General features: G+C 42.6%; 1 protein-coding gene across 5 annotated transcripts in view; it reads right to left on the bottom strand.

The window, feature by feature from the left end:
- NAPEPLD (N-acyl phosphatidylethanolamine phospholipase D) overlaps nucleotides 1-24,640 on the bottom strand; it is a 56,640-nt gene that overhangs the window by 6,962 nt on the left and 25,038 nt on the right. For all 5 annotated transcript variants that reach the window (XM_025872761.2, XM_073898701.1, XM_025872760.2 and 2 more), the window contains 2 exons: nucleotides 3,654-4,300; nucleotides 501-615 (listed from right to left, as the gene is read on the bottom strand). In XM_025872761.2, coding sequence (XP_025728546.2) covers nucleotides 501-615; nucleotides 3,654-4,300 — 762 coding nt within the window. The remainder of the gene's footprint in view (nucleotides 1-500; nucleotides 616-3,653; nucleotides 4,301-24,640) is intronic.

The raw sequence follows: 24,640 nt of genomic DNA, 5'->3' as shown, positions 1-24,640 counted from the left end.
CCTTCCTCCTCTTGAAATGCATTCTCACAGGGAACTTCAGATGTCCCCTCCTCCAGGAAGCCCTCCCTCCCTGATCCCTCCAAATCAGTAACAGTCCATGACTCGTGAGACCACTTTGTCCCACAGTGAAGTACTTCTTCCCACACCTGTTTTAGAGTTACGTACACCCCGTACACATCTTCTATAGAAAAAAAGCCCCCTTGAGAGGGAAGACACGATGGTTCATTTTTTCTATTTTCCAAGACTATACACATTTGGTTCTATAAATGCATGCTTCATTTACAGAAATAAGCCAAAAGCACAGCATGTAATGAGGTTTTTTCCCCACCGTATATAAATACTGTTTTACTAATTAATGTGATCGATCCCCTTAATGCATATGAGGGCTGTGCGGGTCTGATTCCAGTCCGGCCTCTGAGCACACTGCAGGGGGTGCTGATGCTAGAATCCTCTTAGGTCAAGCACATAACCAAAGTGATGTTTATCACAATCAAACTCACCTCATTTGCTAAGGCAAAAGTTCCCCAGTGAATTGCCACAGATTTCTTTGTCTGAACATCAATGTGAATCCTTACAGCTTCTTCTGGGTCTACATGTTGGTATTTCATAAACCACCTGATAAAACAGCAATTTATTAATTCTGGCCTTTGAAATACACACTAAATTCTAATTACTGCTTCATTTAATCAACCTTTAAAGGTTCTGCACGGGAGTACAACAGGCAAAACCATCTCTTTTGAGTCCACTTTTCTGCTGGAATACAAAATAAGCAAAAATCTTACACAAACTGCTACACAATAGCTAAGTCTCAAGCAAAGCTCCCCTTTGCAAGGCAAGAAGTTGTTTCACAAGCATTTGATTTTACTGACCATTTATTCTGAAGGTATGTCTTACTTTTACTTTAAAAAGTAGATACTTTGCAATCCTGGTATGAATCAAAGAAACTAATGGGTCAAGAATAGAAGCCAAAAAGCACGATTCAAGAGAACTTGAACAACTTGCTGAAACCATTTTTTTTTAATTTGCTAAAGCAAAAAGCAAACAAAAATTAGTGTAGGATATTTAAAGACTGGAAGCCAAAAAAAAAAAATTGCTATTCAAGGATTTTATTTAAACACCATACAAATGAACAGTGAGGTGTAGGATTTAGCAAGAAGAGGGAGGGTACCTGAGGGGGACTATGGGGAGAGAGCGTGGAAACAGTCCAAGGCTGCCCGATGCCTATGCAAGAGCAGGGGTCAGGAGGCGGGGGCCTGCGTGTGGACCCCAACTCTACCCAACGCTGGGAGTGTGGAGCTCAGGTCTGCTACTCCCAGCTCTGCTGCAGCCAAGACTCGTGGACCTGGACTTAACACAGGTGCTTCTGCGTTTTACAGAGCACACCACAGAGAAGTCCATCTCCAACAGCTAAAGGGTTGTTATTTACTGTTAGGAGCTGCCGGGCCCTCGGGGAGCCTAGAGACAAAGCCACTGTGTTCAACTCAACAGCGGATTAGAGAAGCACTGTTCTGTCCTGTCTCCTGACACTCAGCAAATAGTTTTTGGTGTTTCTACTGATTTTTTTTTTTTAAACTCCTACAGCCAATCAAAGGGATGGACATATTCTTTTCCACCTTTATGTCTATCTGAAATATAAAATTTTTATTTTGGGTGAAAGTTACAATAAAAATTTAACATCCTGAGGCGCTTGGTTGGCTCAGTCAGAAAAGCATGCAACTCTTTACCCTGGGGTTGTGAGTTCAAGCCCCATGTTGGGTATAGAGCTTACTTAAAAAAGAAAAGAACATGAATAAACAAAACTTCCTAATCAGCCTGGATAGAATATCTGGTGACAGGAGAGCCCCACAGGGATACTATTGAAAGCTGTTTGGGTGTAATCATTGTACATTTATGGAGTACTCTGAGGTTTTCTTGATAAGCTTATTTCTAAAACTGTTAGTACTGACCAGAGAGATGGATTACACAGTAGAGGCTACCACAATCTAATTCTCTCAGAGCAAATATTATGCTCCTGGCCTTCTCCCAGCTTAGTAACAAGACAGCTGCAATGCAAGCAGGAAGGGGGAATTCCGTGAGGGAATTTGTGTAGTTAATCCGTACACATTATGCCATCACATATACAGGATCTTTATATGTTGTGACACAGGAAAAATTTTCATAATTACAAATAAGGTATTCTAATATATTAAGAATACACTGATTAAAGATCAATACTGTATGAAATTGATTTGTAAACAGGTTGATGTTTTTTGAGAGATTTCATTAGAACTAAGTGAAAAAGTGAAGTTCAAAGACTAGTGATTGATAATAATTTTTAAAAATAAGGTAGAAGTATATAGCCCCTTAAAGAAACTAGGGGGAGGGGCGCCTGGGTGGCTCAGATGGTTAAGTGTCTGCCTTCGGCTCAGGTCATGATCCCAGGGTCCTGGGATCGAGTCCCGCGTCGGGCTCCCTGCTCCTTGGGAGCCTGCTTCTCCCTCTGCCTCTCTCTCTCTCTGTCTTTCATGAATAAATAAATAAAATCTTTAAAAAAAAAAAAAAGAAACTAGAGGGAAAAAAAAGAGGGCGAAATAAAGATTAATAAAGACAGTGAAGAAACGGTTTTAGCGGGGCGCCTGGGTGGCTCAGTCGTTAAGTGTCTGCCTTCGGCTTAGGTCATGATCCCAGGGTCCTGGGATCGAGCCCCGCATCGGGCTCCCTGCTCAGCGGGAAGCCTGCTTCTCCCTCTCCCACTCCCCGTGCTTGTATTCCTTCTCTCGCTTTCTCTGTCAAATAAATAAATAAAATCTTTAAAAAAAAAAATGGTTTTAGCGAACTTTAAAAGTCAAATATAACAAAATCAGATGGAAACTCATGATCAGATTTGCTCATTTTTGAGTTAGTGTTTTTCCTGCTAGTAGGAATGCTGAAATTAAATGCCAGCCTCCATACAATTCTCCATCTGTGCACGTACTTTAGGAAAGAAAACATGTTTTTTACTATTAGTGCTTATTTTCTCTTAACTTGTACCTGTCACCCAGCGTTAGCTGAAATTGAACTGAATTCTCTGAAATCACCTCTTTCCCTTAGACAGACGAGATGAAGGAAAGCACAGGCAGGGCTGTGGGTCTCCAGTGCCAGTGTGACCTTGCAGCAGCTCAACTGTGGGTGAGGAGTGTACAACGGGGCCATTAGTGCTGAGTGACATGAGACCGGTGCAAGGGACGCACTGCTAGGATTCCTTGCTTTTTCTCTGCCCAACGCAGGAGAGCTACAGGCCTGGGGACGGGGCCTCGCCGGACACGGAGCACAAGGTGGTTATCGAGTGTCCTCCACGTGAAGAACAAGAGCTAGCTCAGCTTCACTTACTGGCTGATCGGTTTAACCCGAGTCAGAACGGTACCTGAACTTGTAACTAGGTTGTAGCAATTCTTTAAACCTTGGCCCAGCTGTCCTGGTGACAGAATCTCCGATTCTGGGTCATTATTTAATGGATATGACGGACTGAAATACTTTACAAGAAACGTAACTGAATCTGCCTAACCACCACCAATAACAAAAGCCCACCATTCAAACCACAAATGATAACCCCAAATGATCACAAACTCGTAACTCCTTTAGAGTTCAGGCCACTTATTACAGAACAGGGCTGCCCTCTCGGGAAGTCTACACACCTCGGTTCATACGCTCCGATGGGAATAGCTGCAAGGTCAAAAGGTCCAAACCTTTTTCCTATCTCCTTGAAAGCCGGGCAATAGCCAGTGTCTCCTGCGAAAAAAAAACGACTCCAGGGCCCCAAGACAGACCAGCTGCCCCACAGAACCTTGTTGTCATCCATGAGCGTCCTTTTACACCAGTGCTGGGAAGGGGTAAAGACAAAGGTGACCTTATCGTGTCCAGGGACACAATTCTCCTCCCACCAGTCCAGCTCGATCACGTTCTCGCAGCCACACTTTTGCATCCAGTCGAGGAGACCCAGAGGCACGAACCATCTCAACTCCTGACCGAATCGCTCATTCAGAGCGATGACGGAATTGTAGTCCAGGTGGTCATAGTGGTTGTGGCTGATGAGGACAGCGTCTATTGGGGGCAGTTGGCTGACGGTGCAGGGGGCACGACGGAACCGCTTTGGACCCATGTGTTGCGACGGTGAAGCGCGAGAGCTGAAGATGGGGTCGGTGAGGAAGATGAGCTCGTCCATTTCCACCATCACGGTGGCGTGTCCCAGCCACGTGACCCTCAGGCCAGCCTCCCTCACTCCAGCCTCCTCAGGGTCATCGATAAAATACGGCTTCAGCACTGGGAGCTCTTTATCAAGTTCCTGTGCAGAGAAAGAGAGAGAAAAGCAACCGTTGAGGGGGAGGAGGTATGTCAGAACATATTTTGATATAAATTAGAGAGAGAAAGGGCTATTTGGGGAGAACTGACCTCATTCAATAAATGTGCTATTTTTGCTTTTCGCTTAAAAATGCATACTTCTGAATCCTACTCTAGAATCATGACAGTGTAAGGTCTTAGTCCCAAATGCAGGAGACAAGGGGAAAATTAAATTGGCCCCTTGGAGCACTGCTGAATAGATTAACCTTTTGAAAAGCTCTCTTCTGGAAGCAGAACCAGCCTAGCCGCAGTCACTCTGCCATCGCCCCTTCACTTGGCCGGTGCATCTGCTGCGAAAACGGTCTCAGAAGCAGGTCAGCCCCCGGACAGTCAAGAGAACTTACAGCCATTTCTTGGCAGATCTTGCAACTCAGATACGAATCTTTCTGAGCACACACAGCTCAAAGGGGAGCGTGGTGCTGATACCCCAGCAACCGCCTCCCCCAGCACAGAGGGCTCTCCCCATTCCTCACCCTTAAGGCTTCCCGCCACCGAGCAAGCCACAGAGGAATGTGGTCCCTGCCTGTGGGAAGGTGATTGCTTTGGGGGGGGGGGTGAACAGATATAAAAACAGAAGGATTAATTCCTTTAGTTATTCTACATTTTCTCCTTCGAAGCGAGAACAAGAAGCGGCTCTGTTTTGGGGTCATCGTCCCGGCTTGTAGAAAACTGTTGTCTGAATGGTGCTTTGGCGTTACGTTCGACCGCTGTATCGAGGCCTCCTACAGGAAGACGCTCCGTGAACCTGGCCGTCCACGTGCTGGAGGGATGTGTTTAAGACTTGGCTACACCTCCAACCTCCTTTCCACCCACCCCAGAAACATTTCTCTCAAGCCTCAGTAACAGGAAAAGCTCTTCTCCAGAGCAACTGGCTTTATGCATTTGACTGCCACTGGGAAGACTCTTACCATTTTACGCTTCCCTCTGTGCTAAGACCAGGCAGGGGGGGTAAGGCTCCTTCCGCGCTTGCGACGTCACACGTTCCTACACTACCTTTAATCCCGCCTTTACTTCTCTACCCTAAGAGTCCGCGTGCTCTTCTGTGTTCATCAGTCTGATGTTTTACTCCTATATCTATTTTTGTAAGTTGCCACACATCACTTTTGAGAAGAGTCTGGTATTGGCTAATCAAGGAAAATACAAGACAGGCCACAGCCAGTGAGGAGGAAGGAAGAGCCAGCTGCCCAAGGCATCACGGACGCAGTGGGTAAGCTGTGTGAGCCGCTGAGGGGCGGGTGAGAAGTTCATGATGCAGAGGAAAGGAAGGAGGTCGTTTCAGGTGGACAAAACGCCCAAGCAGAGGCACAGAGCCAAGCAGGAACGTGGCGTTTGGGGGCAGGGGACGATCTATAAAGGATCAGAACACAGAGCCTTGAATGCCACAGTCCACCAGGGACAGGAAGCATCTTAAAAAGGGGGGGAGCAGGGCCTGGGTGGCTCAGTCGGTTAAGCGTCCGACTCTTGATTTCGGCTCAGGTCATGATGTCAGGGTCGTGGGAGGGGGCCCCACCTCGGGCTCTGCATTCAGCGGGGAGTCTGCGTGAGAGTCTCTCCATCTACCCCTCCCCCCATCTCGTGTGTGTCCACATACACATGCTAATAAATGAATTAAAAAAAAAAAAAAGACTTGTCCCAATTTAGGTTTAGAGAAAACACTTTTAGAGTGCAAATGACGACCTGGAATGTGTCACAACAGCTGCGGTGACCAATGAGACTGAACAAAGGAGACGGCAGTGAGAGCGGCCAGAGAGGGATCGTGGGGAGATGCTGGTGGACAGCCGAGAGGTCGCAGACGGTGTGAGTGGGAGAAGGGCCGCGACGGGGGAAGAGCAGGAACAGCAGAGGCGGAGCACGACAAGGATGCGTCTTAGCCACTCTACGCCTTAATTTCCTCATCTGAAAAATGGGTACATTATACCGACACTTCACTATTGTGGGGACCATATTAGGAGCAGCTAGCACGCTGTAAGCACTCCGTAAGTATTCTAGATGGGGAAGAAACCACAGCCCCGACAACCACTCAGGCACCGACTCGACGTTTTTACCTGTGTCCTTTCTCATCGTCACTAATCTAGTTAAGATCCTGAAGACTGTCCAGACACGTTCAAGTCTTCCTTGATGCTCAACTACGTTACCGTCAAACTCAAGCCATACACAAGAGCCACCTCAAAAACAGTCTACTTACAGTGTAACTCTGTCCCTTACTGGAACATCTTTACAGACTCTACTGATTGACAAAACCCGACTCACCTCCTCAGTCCAGTAGGAAGCCTGTCGGTGGACTCCCTCATTTTCCCTTCCAACTGTTTCACCCAACTCCGGCAGAATGGGTCCCACCTACATGGGGGCTTCTTGAGAGCCCTGCACAACAGTGATCCCACTTCTCAGGTTAAAATGCCTTCTCTCTAATCCCTTAGAGGCCGTCATCTAACTACGTACCCTTCACAGGGCCAACACGGAGTCCCCACAGACAGGGACAGTCACTCCAACTGCTCAACCTCCATGCCACTTTGTTCACACACCATCCGTGGATATTCTGTCCAAACCCTGGCTGAATGTACACAGGATGTGTCTCATGTCTTACTCAACTTGGAATCAGCCACAGTGGGCCCAATGCACGGGGCAGTGATGAACATACCACGTGCTCAATAAAACTTGTTGGATGAACAAGTGTAAATTTTTCAAATCGGTTCTCAAAGTTGGTAGAGTTAGGGTTACTGAATAATAACAAATGTTATGTGGTAACCTTTTCAACACTGAAGGCAGAGAGAGGGAAGGAATTAAATAATGTTTAATCTGGTACCTCCCATAACTGCAGGTAGCTCCTATTAACTATATCCATTTACAGAGGAAAACAAACAGTGACGGCACATACACAAGGTCACCCAGCCAGCCTTCACACAGACTGCCTCTCACCACTGACTCCTAAGTAGTCTCTCATTTAATACATATTTTTTTTCAAAAAACAAGTAAGAGCCCCAGGGATCTGATAGGGGAAAATAAAAGATGGATTACTAAGGATACAAGGAAACTTTTGGAGAGGGCAGCTAATATACCTTATCCTGATGCTGGTGATCATTTCATGGATATATAAATCAGGCAAAACTCATCAAATTATATTTTTTGAATAGGTGGAGCTTGGATTATATTATTAAAAGCATTTTAAAAAAATCTTGAGCAGCATCATGTTTAAACAGGGCATCAAAATACCCGTAACAAAATTCCCTGAAAACGGTCACACTTTCTTTTTGCTCTAAGTTGAAAAGCCACTTGAAGTTCACGATCTCACATTACCTGCAGACTATTGGGAGGTAACAAAACCCGTAGCAGAGCACGTGTGGCAGACTCCACTGCTCTCCAAACAAAGCATTAACAGGTAAAGCACAGAAAGAAGCCAGTCACCAAGGACCACAGATTGTATGATCCTATTTATATGAAATGTCCACAGGGGGCAAGTCCATAGAGACAGAAGATAGATTAGTGATTTCCAGGGGCTGCAGGAGGGCAAGGGGACCGGAGGCTGATGACTAAGGACGTGGGGTTTCTTTGGGGGTTAATAAAAATGTACTAGATGTGGGAACGGTTGCGCAACTCTGAATGTACTGAAAACCACTGAACTGTACATTTAAAACAGGTCAACTGTAGAGTATCTGAATTATAGCTCAACAAAGCTATTTTTTAAAAAGGCCAAGTACTGACAAGACATCTGAACTAAGCAATCATACCTCCATGTTTCCTTCTGCACGCTGTGTTGTTTCCAAGCCCACCACAAAAAAAAAAATACCTTATTTCTATTAAAGAATCTGATCTCTAGCACCACTATCCCATAAAACTCAAAGAAAGAGAGTCTACAACTGAAATTCCAAAAAAGAAAAAATAACTTTGTCCTTTTGATCTTGATCACCAGAGTTTGAAAAAGCATGTAGAGAGGCACCGGGCCAGCTCAGTCAATGGAGCTCACGACTCAATCTCGAGGTCGTAAGTTCGAGCTCCATATTGGGTGCAGAGATGACTTAAAAAAATAAAATCTTAAAAAAAAAAAAATTTTAGGGGCACCTGGGTGGCTCAGTCATTAAGCGTCTGCCTTCGGCTCAGGTCATGATCCCAGGGTCCTAGGATCAAGCCCCGCATCAGGCTCCCTGCTCAGCGGGAAGCCTGCTTCTCCCTCTGCCTGCCGCTCCCCCTGCTTGTGTTCCCTCTCTCGCTGTGTCTCTGTCAAATAAATAAATAAAATCTTTAAAAAATAAAAATAAAAATTTTAAAAAGCATGTGGATTCGGGATAGAGAAATTCTTGTTTATTTGAAGAAATCAAGCACTCACTTGACATTTTCTTTACTAGGTCAGGATTTTTCTTGGCTGGCCTTCCTCTTTTGAAGCTGCAAATGGGAAAATCCCTGGGCCCATAATTAACCAGGACACTAGTTAATGTTTACTTTTCTTGGGGAAAGGGAAAAATCCTAACATTCATTCAATGACTATTCTTTGCCAGATGCTAGAAGTGGGTTCTGTCATCTTATTCTGTGAAGCAGATGTCACTGCCATTTTACAGATACCCAGACCAAGCAGGAGGGGTCACTAAGAAACTTGTCCAGGTCACACAGCAAATGTGCACATGCTCAATCAGGAATGGGATCGAGGGCTTCCTGGCTCTAAAGACCCTATCCTTTTCATTAAACCATAATTCTCTCCATGGCATAAATTTCATTCATTAACTTTAAAACAATGAAATCCATATACCTATTACTATACTTATTATTTTAAGAGTATATGTGTGCAGGAGACAGAAGAGAGTTGATGCAAATTTGCTAAAATCATGTTTTCTTTAAAAAAAATCACATTTGAAGACGTGAGTTAAGCCTTTTCTTCCAACTGAAAGTATATTTTTACTGAGGACACTCATAGCTATACTTTGCAACTCAGATTTAAATAAAGACTATTATTCATATTTATTTTGACGATATCATGTTAACACTGAATAGAGACTGAGCTGTTATGAAAACACCTCCAATGCAATTAATTATTAATGCTAATGTTTTATATTTTGCCATCCTATCTGTATTAGGAGTACCAGATCCATCAAAATGGCTTATTTTTAAACATTTCCTTGATTATAAAAGAAAATACCCTTCATAAAATATTTGCAAAATACAGGAAAATATAAAAGTGGCCACCCATTACATCAGTCTGCAGAGAATACAGCCGCTGTTAACATTATGCTGTCTTGGGCGCCTGGGTGGCTCAGTTGGTTAAGCGACTGCCTTCGGCTCAGGTCATGATCCCGGAGTCCTGGGATCGAGTCCCACATCGGGCTCCCTGCTCTGCAGGAAGCCTGCTTCGCCCTCGGCTTGTGTTCCCTCTCTTGCTGTCTCTCTGTCAAATAAATAAATAAAATCTAAAAAACAAACAAAAACATTATGCTGTCTTTAGTCACAGTCCTATTTCTATGCATAGTTAAGATCATAAGGTACTCGTACTTTCTAAGAGAATGAGAGAGAGAGAGCAAGCGCGTGAGCAGGGAGGGGCAGAGGGAGAAGGAGAAAGAATTTTAAGCAGGCTCCAAGCCCAGCACAGAGCCCGACTCTGAGATCATGACCTGAGCCGAAATCAATAGTCGGACACTAAACCAACTGAATCACCCAGGCACCCCTTTTATTTTTTAAAAAAGAATTTCATATTGTGACATTTTCATCCACCCCTTAAAACTCTGAGACATTGGGGTGCCTGGGTGGCTCAGTTGTTAAGTGTCTGCCTTCAGCTCAGGTCATGATCCGAGGGTCCTGGGATCGAGTCCCACATCGGGCTCCCTGCTCTGGGGGAAGCCTGCTTCTCCCTCTCCCACTCCCCCTGCTTGTGTTCCCTCTCTCGCTCTCTGTCAAATAAATAAAATCTTAATAAATAAACAAACAAACAAACAAAATTCTGAGAGAAAACTGTTTCCAAACAACAATTCTATACCCACACTACCAGTAAGAATGAGAACAGAAAGTCAGTTCCGGTCCAAGATGGTGATTGTAGGAAGACCCTAAACTTACCTCCGCTGGGGCCACACCAAATCTACACCTATTTTTAGAGCAATTCCTCCTAAAGAAGAACTGAGGACTGACCCAACATCTTCTGCACAATAGAAGACAGACAACACAGAGGACAGCAAGAAAGGAGACACCATCATGAAGGGAACTCTCACCCCGGACAATGTGAACTGCCATGGGGAGGGATGCTACTGAGGGATGGGGGCACAGAAAAAAAACAACTGAGGTTTAAAAGGACAACTAGAGGGCGCCTGGGTGGCTCAGTCAGTTAAGCGTCTGCCTTGGGCTCAGGTCATGATGCCAGGGTCCTGGGATCGGGCCCTGCATCGGGCTCCATGCTCAGTGGGGAGTCTGCTTCTCCCTCTCCCTCTGCTGCTCCCCTCCCATGGCTTGTGTGTGCTTCTCTCTCTCTAAGTAGCATCTTTAAAAAAAAAATTTTTTTTTAAATAAAAGGACAACTAGAATTTAGAGAAGCCAGTCCCTAACTACCCTGGCCAAACAGTGGGAGAACTAACAGAATGCCCCGGGCCCAAGGGGCTAGAAGCACCCTGGTTTACGGTCACCCTCCACCTTGACAGCACAGCTGAGAACAGCTTCTAGGCGCTGTAGCCAGCCAGCCGCCTCAGCCAGCACCAGGTCTCTAGCTCACGCCAGCCCCAGATGCCCAGGGGAAAAAGAAAATATAGTTTAAAAGAGCAACTAGGGGGCGCCTGGGTGGCTCAGTCGTTAAGCGTCTGCTTTAGGCTCAGATCATGATCCCAGGGTGCTGGGACTGAGCCCCGCATCGGGCTCCCTTCTCAGCAGGGAGCCTGCTTCTCCCTCTCCCTCTGCCTGCCACTCCCCCGCTTGTGTTCCCTCTCTCGTTGTGTCTCTGTCAAATAAATAAAATCTTTAAAAATAAATGAAAAAAATAAAAGAGCAACTAGAATACAGAGGAACTAGTCCTGGAATGCTGCCAAACGGCAGGAGAGCGGCTGGAACTCTTCCCAGGACAGAGGGGCTGCCCAGCACCACAGTTTGTGCTCCCCCTTAATAGCGTGGACGGGAGCAGGGTCTGGGCTCCCAAGCCAGCCTACCGCCTCAGTGCACCCTGGGCCCCATCCCAGGCCAGCCCCAGCTGTGGCACCCAGGTGGCCCCTACACTGAAACACAGCTGGTAAGGGCTCACTGCAGCTGCAGCTGAGGCTCCAAACCACAGAAACTCCAAACCCACGCAGCTTTGGCTCTAGATGGCTTGAGAGAGCACTCCTAGCATTGAGCGCTCCCGGTCCTCCTGGATTATGCCTGTTTTGGGTCCAGCGGCCCCACCAAGATGCCCCCTGCACAGAGCTCCCCCAGAAACCCCTGGTCCATGCCCACCTCAGTTCCAGGTAGCACACCCTGCACAGAGCACCTAACACTCCATCCCATCCTTGCCTCAGTTCGGGCCAGCCCAGTAGGGCACCCCGCCCCTTGTGCAGAGTGCCCCGGGACACCCCAGCTTTGGAGCTTAGAGCCCCACCAGGGGACCCCCAGCACTAAGCACCCTGGACACTTCAGCCTGCACCCACTTCAGCTTCAGCTGTCCTGCCAGGATGCCCTCTGCACAAAGAGCCTAGGGCCCCCACCCCGGCCAACATGCACTTTAGTTTCTACTGTCCCGCCAAGGTGCCCTCTGTGCAGAGAGCCCTGGGATCCCCCCAGTTTGTACCCATTTCAGCTTCAGCTATCCTGCCAAGGAACCTTCTGTGTTGACCCTGGCACCACTCCAGCCATCTCCCAGGGCAGCCCCAGCACAGAGTGCCCCAGGACCCCCACCCCTTGCCAGTCACATCTCCAGCCAGCCAAAGTCACCACAGAGTCTACACAGAGGACAACCATACAAATGCCATCCCTTCAATTTTAGAAGTAGATATTTTGCCTAATTCCTAGACACAGAAGGTCAAGCAAAATGGGGAGACATACGAATATGCTCCAAATGAAGAATATGTTCAGATAAAACTTCAAAAAAGATCTAAATGAAACAGAGATAAGCAATATGCATGAGAAAGACTTTAAATAATGACTGTAAAGATGTTCACTGAACTGGAGAGAAGAGTGGAGGAACTCAATGAGAACTTCAACAAACAGAAAATATAAAACCAAAATCAATCCAAGCTAAAGAATACAATACATGAAATGAAAAATACACTAGGAGAAATCAAGAGTAGATAAGCAGACGTAGAAAAACGGATCAATAATCTGGACGACAAGGTAATGGAAAGCACCCACACTGAAAAGCAAAAGAAAAAAGATTTTTTAAAAATGAGGATGGGGCGCCTGGGTGGCTCAGTCGGTTAAGCGTCTGCCTTCGGCTCAGGTTATGATCCCAGGGTCCTGGGATCGAGCCCCGCATCTGCTTCTCTCTCTCCCACTCTCCCTGCTTGTGTTCCCTCTCTCACTGTGTCTCTCTCTGTCAAATAAACAAATAAAATCTTAAAAAAAAAAAATGAAGATAGGTTAAGGTATCACTTGGACAACATCAAGCAAACAAACATTCACCTATTAAGGGTTCCAGAAGGAGAACAGAGAGAGAACAAATAAGAACGTTATTTGAAGAAATAATGGTTGAAAACCTCCCTAACCTGGGGAAGAAAATAGACATCCAAGTTCAGGAAGCACAGAGAATTCCAAAAAAGATGAACCCAAGGAGGTCCACACCACAACGGTATGATTAAAATGTTAAAGGTTAGAAATGAAGAAAGAATTTTTAAAACAGCAAAAGTGACAATTTACATACAAGAAAAACTTCATAAGGCTACCAGCTGATTTCACAGCAAAAACTATGCAGGTCAGAAGGGAGTGACATGACATATTGAAAGAGCTAAAAGGAGAAAACCTACAACCCAAAATACTCTGTTCAGCACGGTTATCAGTTAGAATGTAAAGAGAGATAGAGTTTCCCAGACAAAAAAAGTTAAAGTAGTCTATCATCACTAAATGTTAAAAGGGCTTCTTTAAGTGGAAAAGAGAAGACCATAATTAGATGAAAGAAAATTATGAAGAAGATGTAAAATAGAAAAACATAAACATAAAACATGGGAGGCAGGTAAAAAGGAATTTCTTTTAGAATGTGTTCTAACTTAAATGACCATCACTTAATAGAGACTGCTATATACTTAGGATGTTACATATGATCCTCATGTCAACCACAAACCCAAAACCTATACAAAAAGGAGAAAGAAAGGCATGCATAACACTACAGAAAGTAACCAGTCACAAGAAAAGAGAGCATGAGAAGAAACAAAGAAGAACTACAAAAACAACCAGAAAACAAAGAACAAAATGGCAATAAGTACATACACCAAGCAATAATTGCTTTAAATGTAAATGGTCTAAATGTTTCAATCAAAAGACATAGGGTGACAGAATGGATAAAAAAACAAGACCCACCTATATGCTGCTTACAAGAGACTCACTTCAAACCTAAAGACAGTAACAGACTGAAAGTGAAAGGATGGAAAAAGACATTCCGTTCAAAAAAAAAAAAAGTCAGTGTAGCAATATTTATATCAGACAAAATAGAGTTTAAAAGAAAGACTGTAACAACAAAGAAGGGCATTACAAAATAATTAAGAAATCAATCCTTTGGGCACCTGGGTGGCTCAGTTGGTTAAGCGACTGCCTTTGCCTCAGGTCATGATCCTGGAGTCCCAGGATCAAGTCCCACATCGGGCTCCCTGCTCGGCGGGGAGTCTGCTTCTCCCTCTGACCCTCTTCCCTCTCGTGCTATCTCTCATTCTCTCTCTCTCTCTCAAATATATAAATAAAATCTTTAAAAAAAAATTTTAAAAAAAAAGAAGTCAATCCAACAAGAGGATATAACAATCGTAGATACCTGTGCACCCAACAATGAAGCACCTAAATACGTAAAACAAATATTAAGAGACATGAGAGAAATTGACAGTAATGCCATAGTAGTAGGGGACTTTCACATACCATTTACAAGAATAAATAGATGATCCAGAAGAAAATCAGTAAGGAAACAGTGTCTCTGAATGGCACATCAGACCAGATAGACTTAAAGAGATACATATACAGAACATTCCATCCCAAAACAATATATATTCTTTTCAAGGGTACACAGAACATTCTCCAGGACAGATCACATGTTAGGCCACAAAACAAGTGTCAATACATTTAAGAACATAGAAATGATATTATGCATCTTTTCCAACCATGACAATATGACACTGGAAATGAAACCAAGAAAAAAAATACTGGCTAAAACACAAACACATAGAGGCTAAACAACATTCTACTAAACAGCCAATGGGTCCATGAAGAAATCAAACAGGAATTTAAAAAAATACATGGTGACAAATGAAAATGAAAACAACAGGCCAAAATCTTTGGGACACAAAGAAAACAGTTTTAATAAGGAAATTTATGGCAATACAGAACTATCTCAAGAAACAAGAAAAATCTCAATCTAACTACACCTAAAGAAACTAGAAATGAACAAACAAAACCCAAGTTAGTAGAGGGGAGGAAATAATAAAGATTAGACTATAAATAAATGAAATAGAGACAAAAAAATAGAAAAGATCAATGAAAACTAAGAGGTGGTTCTTTGAAAACATAAACAAAATTGACAAACCTTCAGCCAGAATCATCAAGAAAAAAAGAACACAAATAAATAAAATGAGAAACAAAAGATAAGTAACACCACCAAAATAAAAGTATAAAGAGACTACTACAAAAAATTATACACTGATAAACTGGACAACCTAGAAGAAATGGATAAATTCGTAGAAATATATAATCTTCTAAAACTTAATCAGGAAGCAATAGAAAATCTGAACCAATTACTGGTAACAAAATTGAATTGGTAATCAAAAAAAAATTCCCAACAAACAAAAGCCCAGGACCATATGGATTCACACATGAATTCTACCAAACATTTAAAGAAGAGGTAACATCTATTTTATTCAAACTACTGCAAAAATAAAAGAGGAAGGAAAGCCTCCAAATCTGTCCTATGAGGCCAGCATTACCCTGATGCCAAAACCAAAGATACCACAAAAAAAGAAAAAAAAAAAAGGCCAATATCCCTGATGAAAATAAATGAAGAAATCCTCAGCAAAATATTAGCAAAACACATTCAACAATACATTAAAAGGATTATTCATCATAATCAAGTGGAATTTATACCTGTGATGCAAGGATGGTTCAATATCCTCAAATCAATCAACACGATACACCACCACATCCACACAATGAAGGATAAAATCATATGACCATTTCAAAAGATGCAGAAAAAGCATTTGACAAAATTCAACATCCAATCATGATAAAAACTCTCAACAAACTGGGTTTAGAAGGAACACACATCAACACCATAATAGGGACAAATATGATGAACCCACAGCTAACATCATACTCAACAGTGAAAAACTGAGAGCTTTTCCTCTAAGATCAGGAACAAGACAAGGATGGCCACTCTCACCATTTTTATTCAACACAGTGCTGGAAGTCCTAGCCACAGCAATCAGAGAAGAAAAAGAAAAGGCATCCAAATTGGCAAGGAAGAAGTAAAACTTTCACTATTTGCAGATGACATAATACTATATATAGAAAACCCTAAAGACTCCATCAAAAAACTATTAGCAATAAATGAATTCAGTGAAGTTACAGGATACAAAATTGATCCACAGAAATCTGTTGTGTTTCTATGTTAAAAACAAAATAACAGAAAGAGAAATTAAGAAAACAATCCCATTTACGATTGCATCAAAGAGAATAAAAAAACGAGGAATAAATTTAACCAAAAAGATGAAAGACCTCAACGCTGAAAACTATAAAACACTGATGAAAGAAATTGAAGATGACACAAATGGAAACATATTCCATGCTCATGAATCAAAAGAACTAATGTTTAAGTTTCCATACTACCCAAAGCATCAATGCAATCCCTATCAAAAGACCAATAATATTTTTCACAAAACTAAAATAATCCTAAAATTTATATGGGACCACCAGAGACCCCAAGTAGCCAAGGCAATCTTGAGAAAGAAGGACAAAGCTGGTTATCACAATCCCAGATTTCAAGATATACTACAAAAAGCTATAGTAACAAAACAGTGTGGTACTGGCACTAAAACAGATACACAGATCAAGAGAAGAGAATACAGCCCAGAAATAAACCCACACATACATGGTCCATTACTCTATGACAAAGGAGGCAAGAATATAAAATGGGGGGAAAGAAAATCTCTTCAACAAATGGTGTTGGGAAAACTGGACAGCTACGTGCAAAAAAAATGAAACCAGACCACTTTCTTATACCATATACAAAAACAAATTCAAAATGGATTAAAGACCTAAATGTGAGACCTGAAACCATATAACTCCTAGAAGAAAACATAGGCAGTAATCTCTTGGACATCTGCCTTAGCAACATTTTTCTAGATGTGTCTCCTCAGGCAAGGGAAAGAGAAGCAATAATAAACTACTGGGACTAACTAAACCAAAATAAAAAACTTTTGCACAGTGAAGGAAACCATGAACAAAATGAAAAGCCAACCTACTGAATGGGAAAAGAAAAGTATTTGCAAATGATATATCTGATAAAGGGTTAATATCCAAAATATATATCAAGTACTTCTACAACTCAACACCAAGAAAACAAATAATCCTATTAAAAAATGAGCAGAGGGCCTGAATAGATGTTTTTCCAAAGATATATAGGATGCCAGTAGACACATGAAAAGATGCTCAACGGAACGACCAGGGAAATGCAGATCAAACCACAGAGATACCCTTACACCTGTCAGAATGGTTAAAATGAAAAGGACAAATAACAAACGTTGGCAAGGATGTGGAAAAAAGAGAACCCTCGTACACTGTTGGTGGGAATGTAAATTGGGGCAGTCACTGTGGAAAAGAGTATGGAGGGTGTTTAAAAAATCAAAAATAGAAATACCATACAATCCAGTAATTCCACTATTGGGTATTTACCCAAAGAAAATGAAACCACGAATGTGAAAAGATAAATGTACTCCTATGTTCAGTGCAGCATTATTTACAAAAGCCAAGATATGGAAGCAGCCCAAGTGTCCACTGATAAATGAATAGACAAAGAAAACACAGAATATATATACACAATGGATTATTAATCAGCCTTAAAAAGGAATGAGATCTTGCCATTTACGACAACAGGGATGGACCTAGAGGGTATTATGCTAAGGGGAACAGCGAAAGACAAATACCACATGACTTCCTTATATGTAGAATCTTAAAAAAAAAAAAAAAAAAAAAGGAACAAACAAACAAAAAGGAGAAACAGACCCGTAAATACAGAGAACAAATTGATGGTTGCCAGAGGGGAGGGGTTGGGAGGATGAGCAAAATGGGTGCGGGGAGAGGGAGATACAGGCTTCCAGTTACGGAATGAGTCACAGGAATAAAAGGTGCAATGGAGGGAATACGGCCAGTGATACAGTAATAGCACTCTACAGGGACGGATGGTAGCTACAGTTGCGGTGAGCACAGCATTACGTATAAGTTGTCAAATCACGGTGTTGCACACCTAAAATGTAACGCCAATTAAAAATAAAAATAAAAAAATAATAAAGACAGTTCAGAAAGCAAGTTCTCAAAAAACTGACTTTCCACGCACCCCTCTCTCAGGAAGCTGATTAGGAATGTGCTCCACCAAAATGAGAACGCAGCCAAGAAAGAGGAACAAGTGGGGTGCAGGAAACAGAGCCAGCACTGAGGAAACAAAGGGGCCCAGGAGAGTGGTGAAGGAGACTCCAGAACGGAAGCGTGCAGGGAAACGGGAGGGCTGTCAGCCCACAAAGAACCCGGTGCTGAGGGACCAGCTTAGAGTCTCTCCTCAGGAAGGTCATTGAGAAGGATTTGGGGATGGGGGATGATTAGTCATAAATACATACCAAGTTATTAAACAGATGAAAAATGAGGTATTGCTAACCTCAGGGGGAAAGAGCATGTAAGAAAGGAGACCTGGCCACGGTACATTGCTTGGTTCGTCAGTGAAAAACAGGGAGAGAGGCACGGCAGTGCACACAGCGAAGGGGGAGGTCAAGTAGACCCACGCGGGCGAGAGGGGGAGTGGTACGGAGGGGGTTACAGCGGACAGTGAACGTGAAGGAACACAGAAACACCGCATGGTTCCACGTGTTGGGATCTAAGCAGTTGAATTCATAGAATCAAAAAAAGTGGAACGACGGTTGCCAGGGCCTGAGGTGCGAGGGAAATTCGCAGTTTCTAAGCACCAGGCCTGCGGTTCCAGTTAAGCAGGATGAGGAAACCCTAGAGCTACGTGACACACTGCACCTATGGTCACCAGTAATGTACTGCACACTTAAAAATTCAAGATGGTATGGACATTAAGGAGGGCACATGATGTAATGAGCACAGGGTATGAGATAAGACTGATGAATCACTGACCTCTACTTCTGAAACCAATAATGCATTATGTTCATTAATAGCATTTAAATTTTAAAATGTTTAAAAAAAAAACAGTAAAAAAAAATTCAAAAGGAGAGATCTCACGTTAAGTGTTCTTACTACAATCAAATTAAAAGAAATAAAGATGAAGGTAAGCTCCCAAGGCAACAACTCAAAGGTCTGCAAGCCGTTGCCTCCAGAGAGGGACAGGTGAGAAGGGCTGGGTAGAGGACTGCTATTTTCCTGATAAGCCTTTCAGCACTATGACTTCTTAAAAACTGTGTACACGTATTTTTCTATAAAGATAAAAAAGCAACCCGTTAACAATTCTATTTCTGCTATAGTATGCTATTTTTCACTTTTTCAAAGGGCACCCCTCTGTTCTTCCATATTATACATCTGAAGAGTGCATTTTATTTTCAAAGTACTTTCATGCATCACGTGAACCTCAAAACAATCCTGGTGACCTAAACTGTCTTAACCTAACTCTATGGACAAAAACACAAAAAGAGTGCCTTTAGAGATTACGACAGAGATAAAGCCACGTCCTCAGTGAGTATCCTGAACCTGAGCCTGGGTCCTGGGCTCCTGGTGTCCCACTTTTCCTACCAGTCCAGGACACACTTGCCTCGGTTCTGTGTCTCTCTCACACTCCGATCTGACTGTCCCCCACTCATGTGGATAGTAGGGACTGGTAAGGACAGCCTCCCCCAACTAATGAACCTCAGGAGGTTCTGCCTCCCTCCTCCTTCGAAATTCTCCAATCATCTCCTCTCCCCTTACTACTGGTGAAGATGATCAACAACATCAACCAAAGTTGCTGAGCCGATTCCAAAAGCACAAAGCAAAGACAGCATCTGGACAGTGTGAAGTTTGTGAACGGGTGGGCATAGCTGCTATAAAGACCCAGAAAAGGCAAATATCAGAAACGGTCCAAGTAAAGAAATTGCTTTCTGACCAGCCAACTAAATTGTTTAGCTCTGCTAGTGACCAATTTTCGTTTTACTTAGACCTGTTCTTTTATACTTTATCTTCCTTCCAAAATATTTTCATTTGTATAAACCTAAATCAATATACTATAATGATATAAACTGCATAACAGTAATTATAATCCTATCTACATATTAGCCTGTTTCCTTCCCCCAAAAAAGTTTTATTCAACTTTAGCCCCTGCCAATGTCTAACAAAAACAATTTCCAGAACCTGATTAAATTCTGAATTGACCCAATGATCTGAAGCAGGTGTTCTTTACATGGTTTTCTTCTTTTTTTTCCTGGAAAATGTAGAACTCTATCATATTTAGGAGTTGGTAAGAGTTAATAATTTGGACAATTTAAAGGGATTAAATATGGAGTTACAGTTACATGTGCAAATAAAAGAAGTCAACATGCATTCGATCTAATTCTTAGCTTTAACTGGGAACAAGATGAAGGTAAGAAAAAAGAAATAAAATGTAAGTTAGAATAAGATGTCTCTCTCCTGTTACATGTAAGTGGTACATACTGAGACCTCCTTTAACATTTTCTTTCTTTTTTTTTTTGAAAGAGAGTGCCCGGGGAGGGAGTACAGGCAGAGGCAGAGAGGGAGGGGTTGGGGGGGGGAGAGAGAATCTCAAGCAGGTTCCACGTTCAGCACAGAGCCTCAAGTGGGGCTCGATCTCATGACCTGAGACGAAATCAACAGTCAGATGCTTAACCGACTGAGCCACCCAGGCATCCCTCCTTTGACATTTTCTATTAAAAAAAAAAGGGGGGGGAGCTAAAGAAGATGGCAGAATAAAAGGATCCAAGGATCACCTCCTCCCATAAACACACGAAGGCAACAACTACACATAACGCAACTCACTCTGAAAACAGCCTGAGAAGGGCAGAGCAGATCTTCCACAGCAAAGGACATAAAGAAAAGGCCACATCAAGAAGGGCAGGGGACTGGAGGGGGAGACGAACCATGACAGACGATGGACTCTGAGAAACAAACTGAGGGTTCTAGAGGGGAGGGGGGTGGGGGGATGGGTTAGCCTGGTGATGGGTATTAAAGAGGGCACGTACTGAATGGAGCACTGGGTGTTATACGCAAACAATGAATCCTGGAACAGTATATCAAACACTAATGATGTAATGTATGGTGATTAACATAAAAAAACAAACAAATAAATAAATAAAAATAAAAAAGGGCAGGAGAGGAAGTGACCCAGGTGGGAACCAAAATCCTGCATGGCAGCAACCCAACAAAAGGGAGAGAGATCACAGGCAGGAAGGCACTCCTTGAGAAGTGGGGGTCAAGCTTCAAATCAGGCACCCCCAGCCCTGGGAACCTGCACCAGGAAGAGGAGTCTCCATGTCCAGCCTTGAAAATCGGGGGCTTAGCTCCAAGAGCTTTGAAAATCAGCAGGGCTCCAAGAGAGCCAGAGAGATACGGGAACCAGAGTCCCTACTTTTAAAGGGCCGGTACACTATATCGTGCCACCCAACACAGCACGGAAGCAGCAGCTGGAAAAGTGCCTGAGGTATACGAGAAGGAGATTTACTGACTAATTTTAGGATGTGTGCCAGAGAGGCAAGGATCTGCAGGAGCTTTCTCTGGGAACAGAGGTGTTGCTGGGTGCCATTTTTCTTGCCTTCATTCTGCCTAGCTAGCCAGAAACTCATAAGAACCAGTTCTGACACTCTCCCTCTCCCTTGCTAGCACTGCTTGCCCCACACAGGTGTTCCCCTGCAGACCCACCCCATCTAACACACCCTTGCTGGCCTCATTCAACCACACCAGCAGGAGGCCTCAATCAGAACCAGCATGCATCTAGAGTGCCTACTGCCGTACCGTAGCTGGTGGGCAGGCCCAGCTGGGACCACTGCCCCTCCAAAGACACTATCACCCTTGCACACCTGTGGGCAGCCCCAGCCAAGACCCCCACCTTCCAGAGCAATCCCCTCAGGACGGAGGAGCTGGTTCCATCTAGTGACATGTTGTCAGAGGCTGCCGCCAGGCCTCTCAGTCAATGGTGTAGGGGGCAAACCCTGCCAAACAATGCAGTCACAACAGTCCTAGCTGGTCTTTGCAGACAGCAAGGCTGACCCCACTGAGCAGCACACCCAGAGCCATAGCAGCCCTGCCACAATAGGAGGGCATACGCAGCCCAAACAGGAAACACCCTGGAGGACCTGATTCTGGTGACCAGGGGTTACTGCACTACTGGGCACCACAGAACACCTTCTACATAAGGCCACTACTTTCAAGACCAGGAGACACAGCTGACCCACTTCATAGAAAAGACGTAGAGAGTCAGACAAAAACACGGCGACAGAGGAATATGATCCAAATGATAAATCAAGACAAAACTCCAGAAAAAGAGCAAAACAAATGCCAATATACAATCTACCTGATAAAAGAGTTCAAAGTAATGGTCATAAAGATGTTCACTGAACTAGAGAAAAGAATGGATGAACTCAGTGAGAACTTCAACAAATGGATAAAAAAACATAAAAAAAAGAACAAGTCAGAACTGAAAAATACAGTAACTCAAATAAAAATACACTAGAGGGTCAAGAGCAGTTTAAAGAATGCAGAAGAACAGGCCAATGATTTGGAAGACAGGGTCACAGAAAGCAACCGACTGAACACCAAAAAGAAAAAAGTGACACCATCAAGTATAATAACATTCTCCCAAAGATAGCAAGAGGCAGAAAATTTATTTGAAGAAATAAAGCTGAAAACTGCCCGAGCCTGGGGGAAAAAAACGGACATCCAGGTCCATGAGGCATAGAGAACCCCAAACAAGATGAAACCAAGGAGTTCCACACCAAGACACATACAATTAAAAATGACAAAAATTAAATACAGAGAATCTTAAAAGCAGCAAGAGAAAAGCAAACAGTTACATACAAGGGAAAGCCCATATGGCTATCAGTTTATTTTTCAGAAACTTTGCAGACCAGAAGGGAGTGGCATCATATATTCAAAGAGCTGAAAGAAAAAAACCCTACAACTAAGAATACTGTACCCAGCAAGGTTATCATTCAGAATGGAAAGAGAGAATAGAGAGTTTACAAAACAAACAAGTTGAAGGAGTTCATCACCACTAAACCGGCCTTACAAGAAATGTTAAAGGGAATTCTTTAAGTGGAAAGAAAAGGCTGTAACTAGAAGAAAATTGTGAAAGGAAAACTTCACTGGTAAAAGCAAACACATAGTAAAGGTAGTATATCAGTCAGTTATAAAGCTAGTAAGACAGTTAAAAGACAAAAGTAAAATCAATTACATCTATAAAAATGAGTCAAGGGACACACAAAATAAGATGTAAAATATGATGTGACATACATAAAATGTGGAAGGGAGTAAAAAAACAGCACTTTTAGAATGTGTTCACTTAAGTGAAATCAACTTAATACAGACTCTTAGATCCATAGAATGTTATTCATGAGCTTCCTGGTAACCACCAAACAAAAACCTGTAACAGATATAAAGAGAGAGAGAGAGAAAAAGAGAGAATGGAATCCAAGCATAATTAATGAAAATCATTAAATCACAAGGAAAGAGAGCAAGAGGGGAAAAGAACAGGAAACTACAAAATCAACCAGCAAACAATTAACAAAATGGCAGTAGGTACATACCTATCAATGTCTTTAAATGTAAATGGTCTAAATTTTCCAATCAAAAGACAGAATGGATTAAGAAAAAAAAACAAAACAAAAACAAAGGGTGCATGGGTGGCTCAGTTGGTTAAGCATCTGCCTTCGGCTCAGGTCATGATCCCGGGGTCCTGGGATTGAGTCCCATATCAGGCTCGAGTCTGCTTCTCCCTCTACCCCTCCCCCACTCATGCTTGCTTGTGCGTTCTCTTCCAAATAAAATCTTTAAAAAACAAAAACAAGCCCCACCAATCTGCTGCCTACAAGAGACTCACTGCAGACACATACAGACTGAAAAGTGAGGGGATGGAAAAAGAATTCCCATGCAAAGGGAAGTTGGGGGGGGGAAGTGGGGTACAATGTTTCTATCAGTCAAAACAGAATTTAAAACAAAGACTGTAGCAAGAGACAGAGGGCAATTACATTTTAATAAAGGGCTCAATCCCACAAGATGCTTATAACAACTATAAATATTTATGCACCCAACAAAGGAACACCTGAATATATAAAACAAATATTAATGGATGTAAAGTGAGAAACTGACAATAACGCACTAATACTAAAGGACTTTAACACCAACTAATATTAATGGACAGATCATCTGGAATGAAAATAAATAAGGAAACAGCAGCTCTGATGACACAAGAAAGATCAGAGCAGAAATAAATGAAAATAGACACTTAAAAAATAAAAGATCAATGAAACAAAGTTTTTCTTAAAAAAAAAAAGGCAAAACTGACAAATCTTTAGCCGACTCATTAACAAAAAAAGACTCAAATAAAACCAGAAATGAAAGAGAAGTTAAAACAGACAACATAGAAATATAAAGGATAAGAGACTACTACAAAAAATTACATCTAACATATTGGACAACCTAGAAGAAATGGATATATTCCTAGAAACATACAATCTTCCAAGACTAAATCAACTGGGACTACATCCAACTAAAAGGGTTTTGCATAGCAAAAGTAAACCATCAACAAAACAAAACGGCAACCTACTGAATAGAAGATCTTTGCAAATGATACACCTGATAAGGGATTAACATCCAAAATACATAAAGAATCCATACAACCCAACAGCAAAAACCTAATAATCCAATTTGAAAATGCACAGAGGACCTGAATAGACATTTTCCAAGAAAACATACAGATGACCAACAGACACATGAAAATACAGATACTCAACATCACTCA

Source organism: Callorhinus ursinus, unplaced genomic scaffold (genome assembly GCF_003265705.2).
Source record: "Callorhinus ursinus isolate GAN/ISIS: 27379988/994484 unplaced genomic scaffold, GSC_fseal_2.0 scaffold12, whole genome shotgun sequence".
Lineage (NCBI taxonomy): Eukaryota > Metazoa > Chordata > Mammalia > Carnivora > Otariidae > Callorhinus > Callorhinus ursinus.
This window is presented reverse-complemented; position numbering and strand designations above follow the sequence as displayed.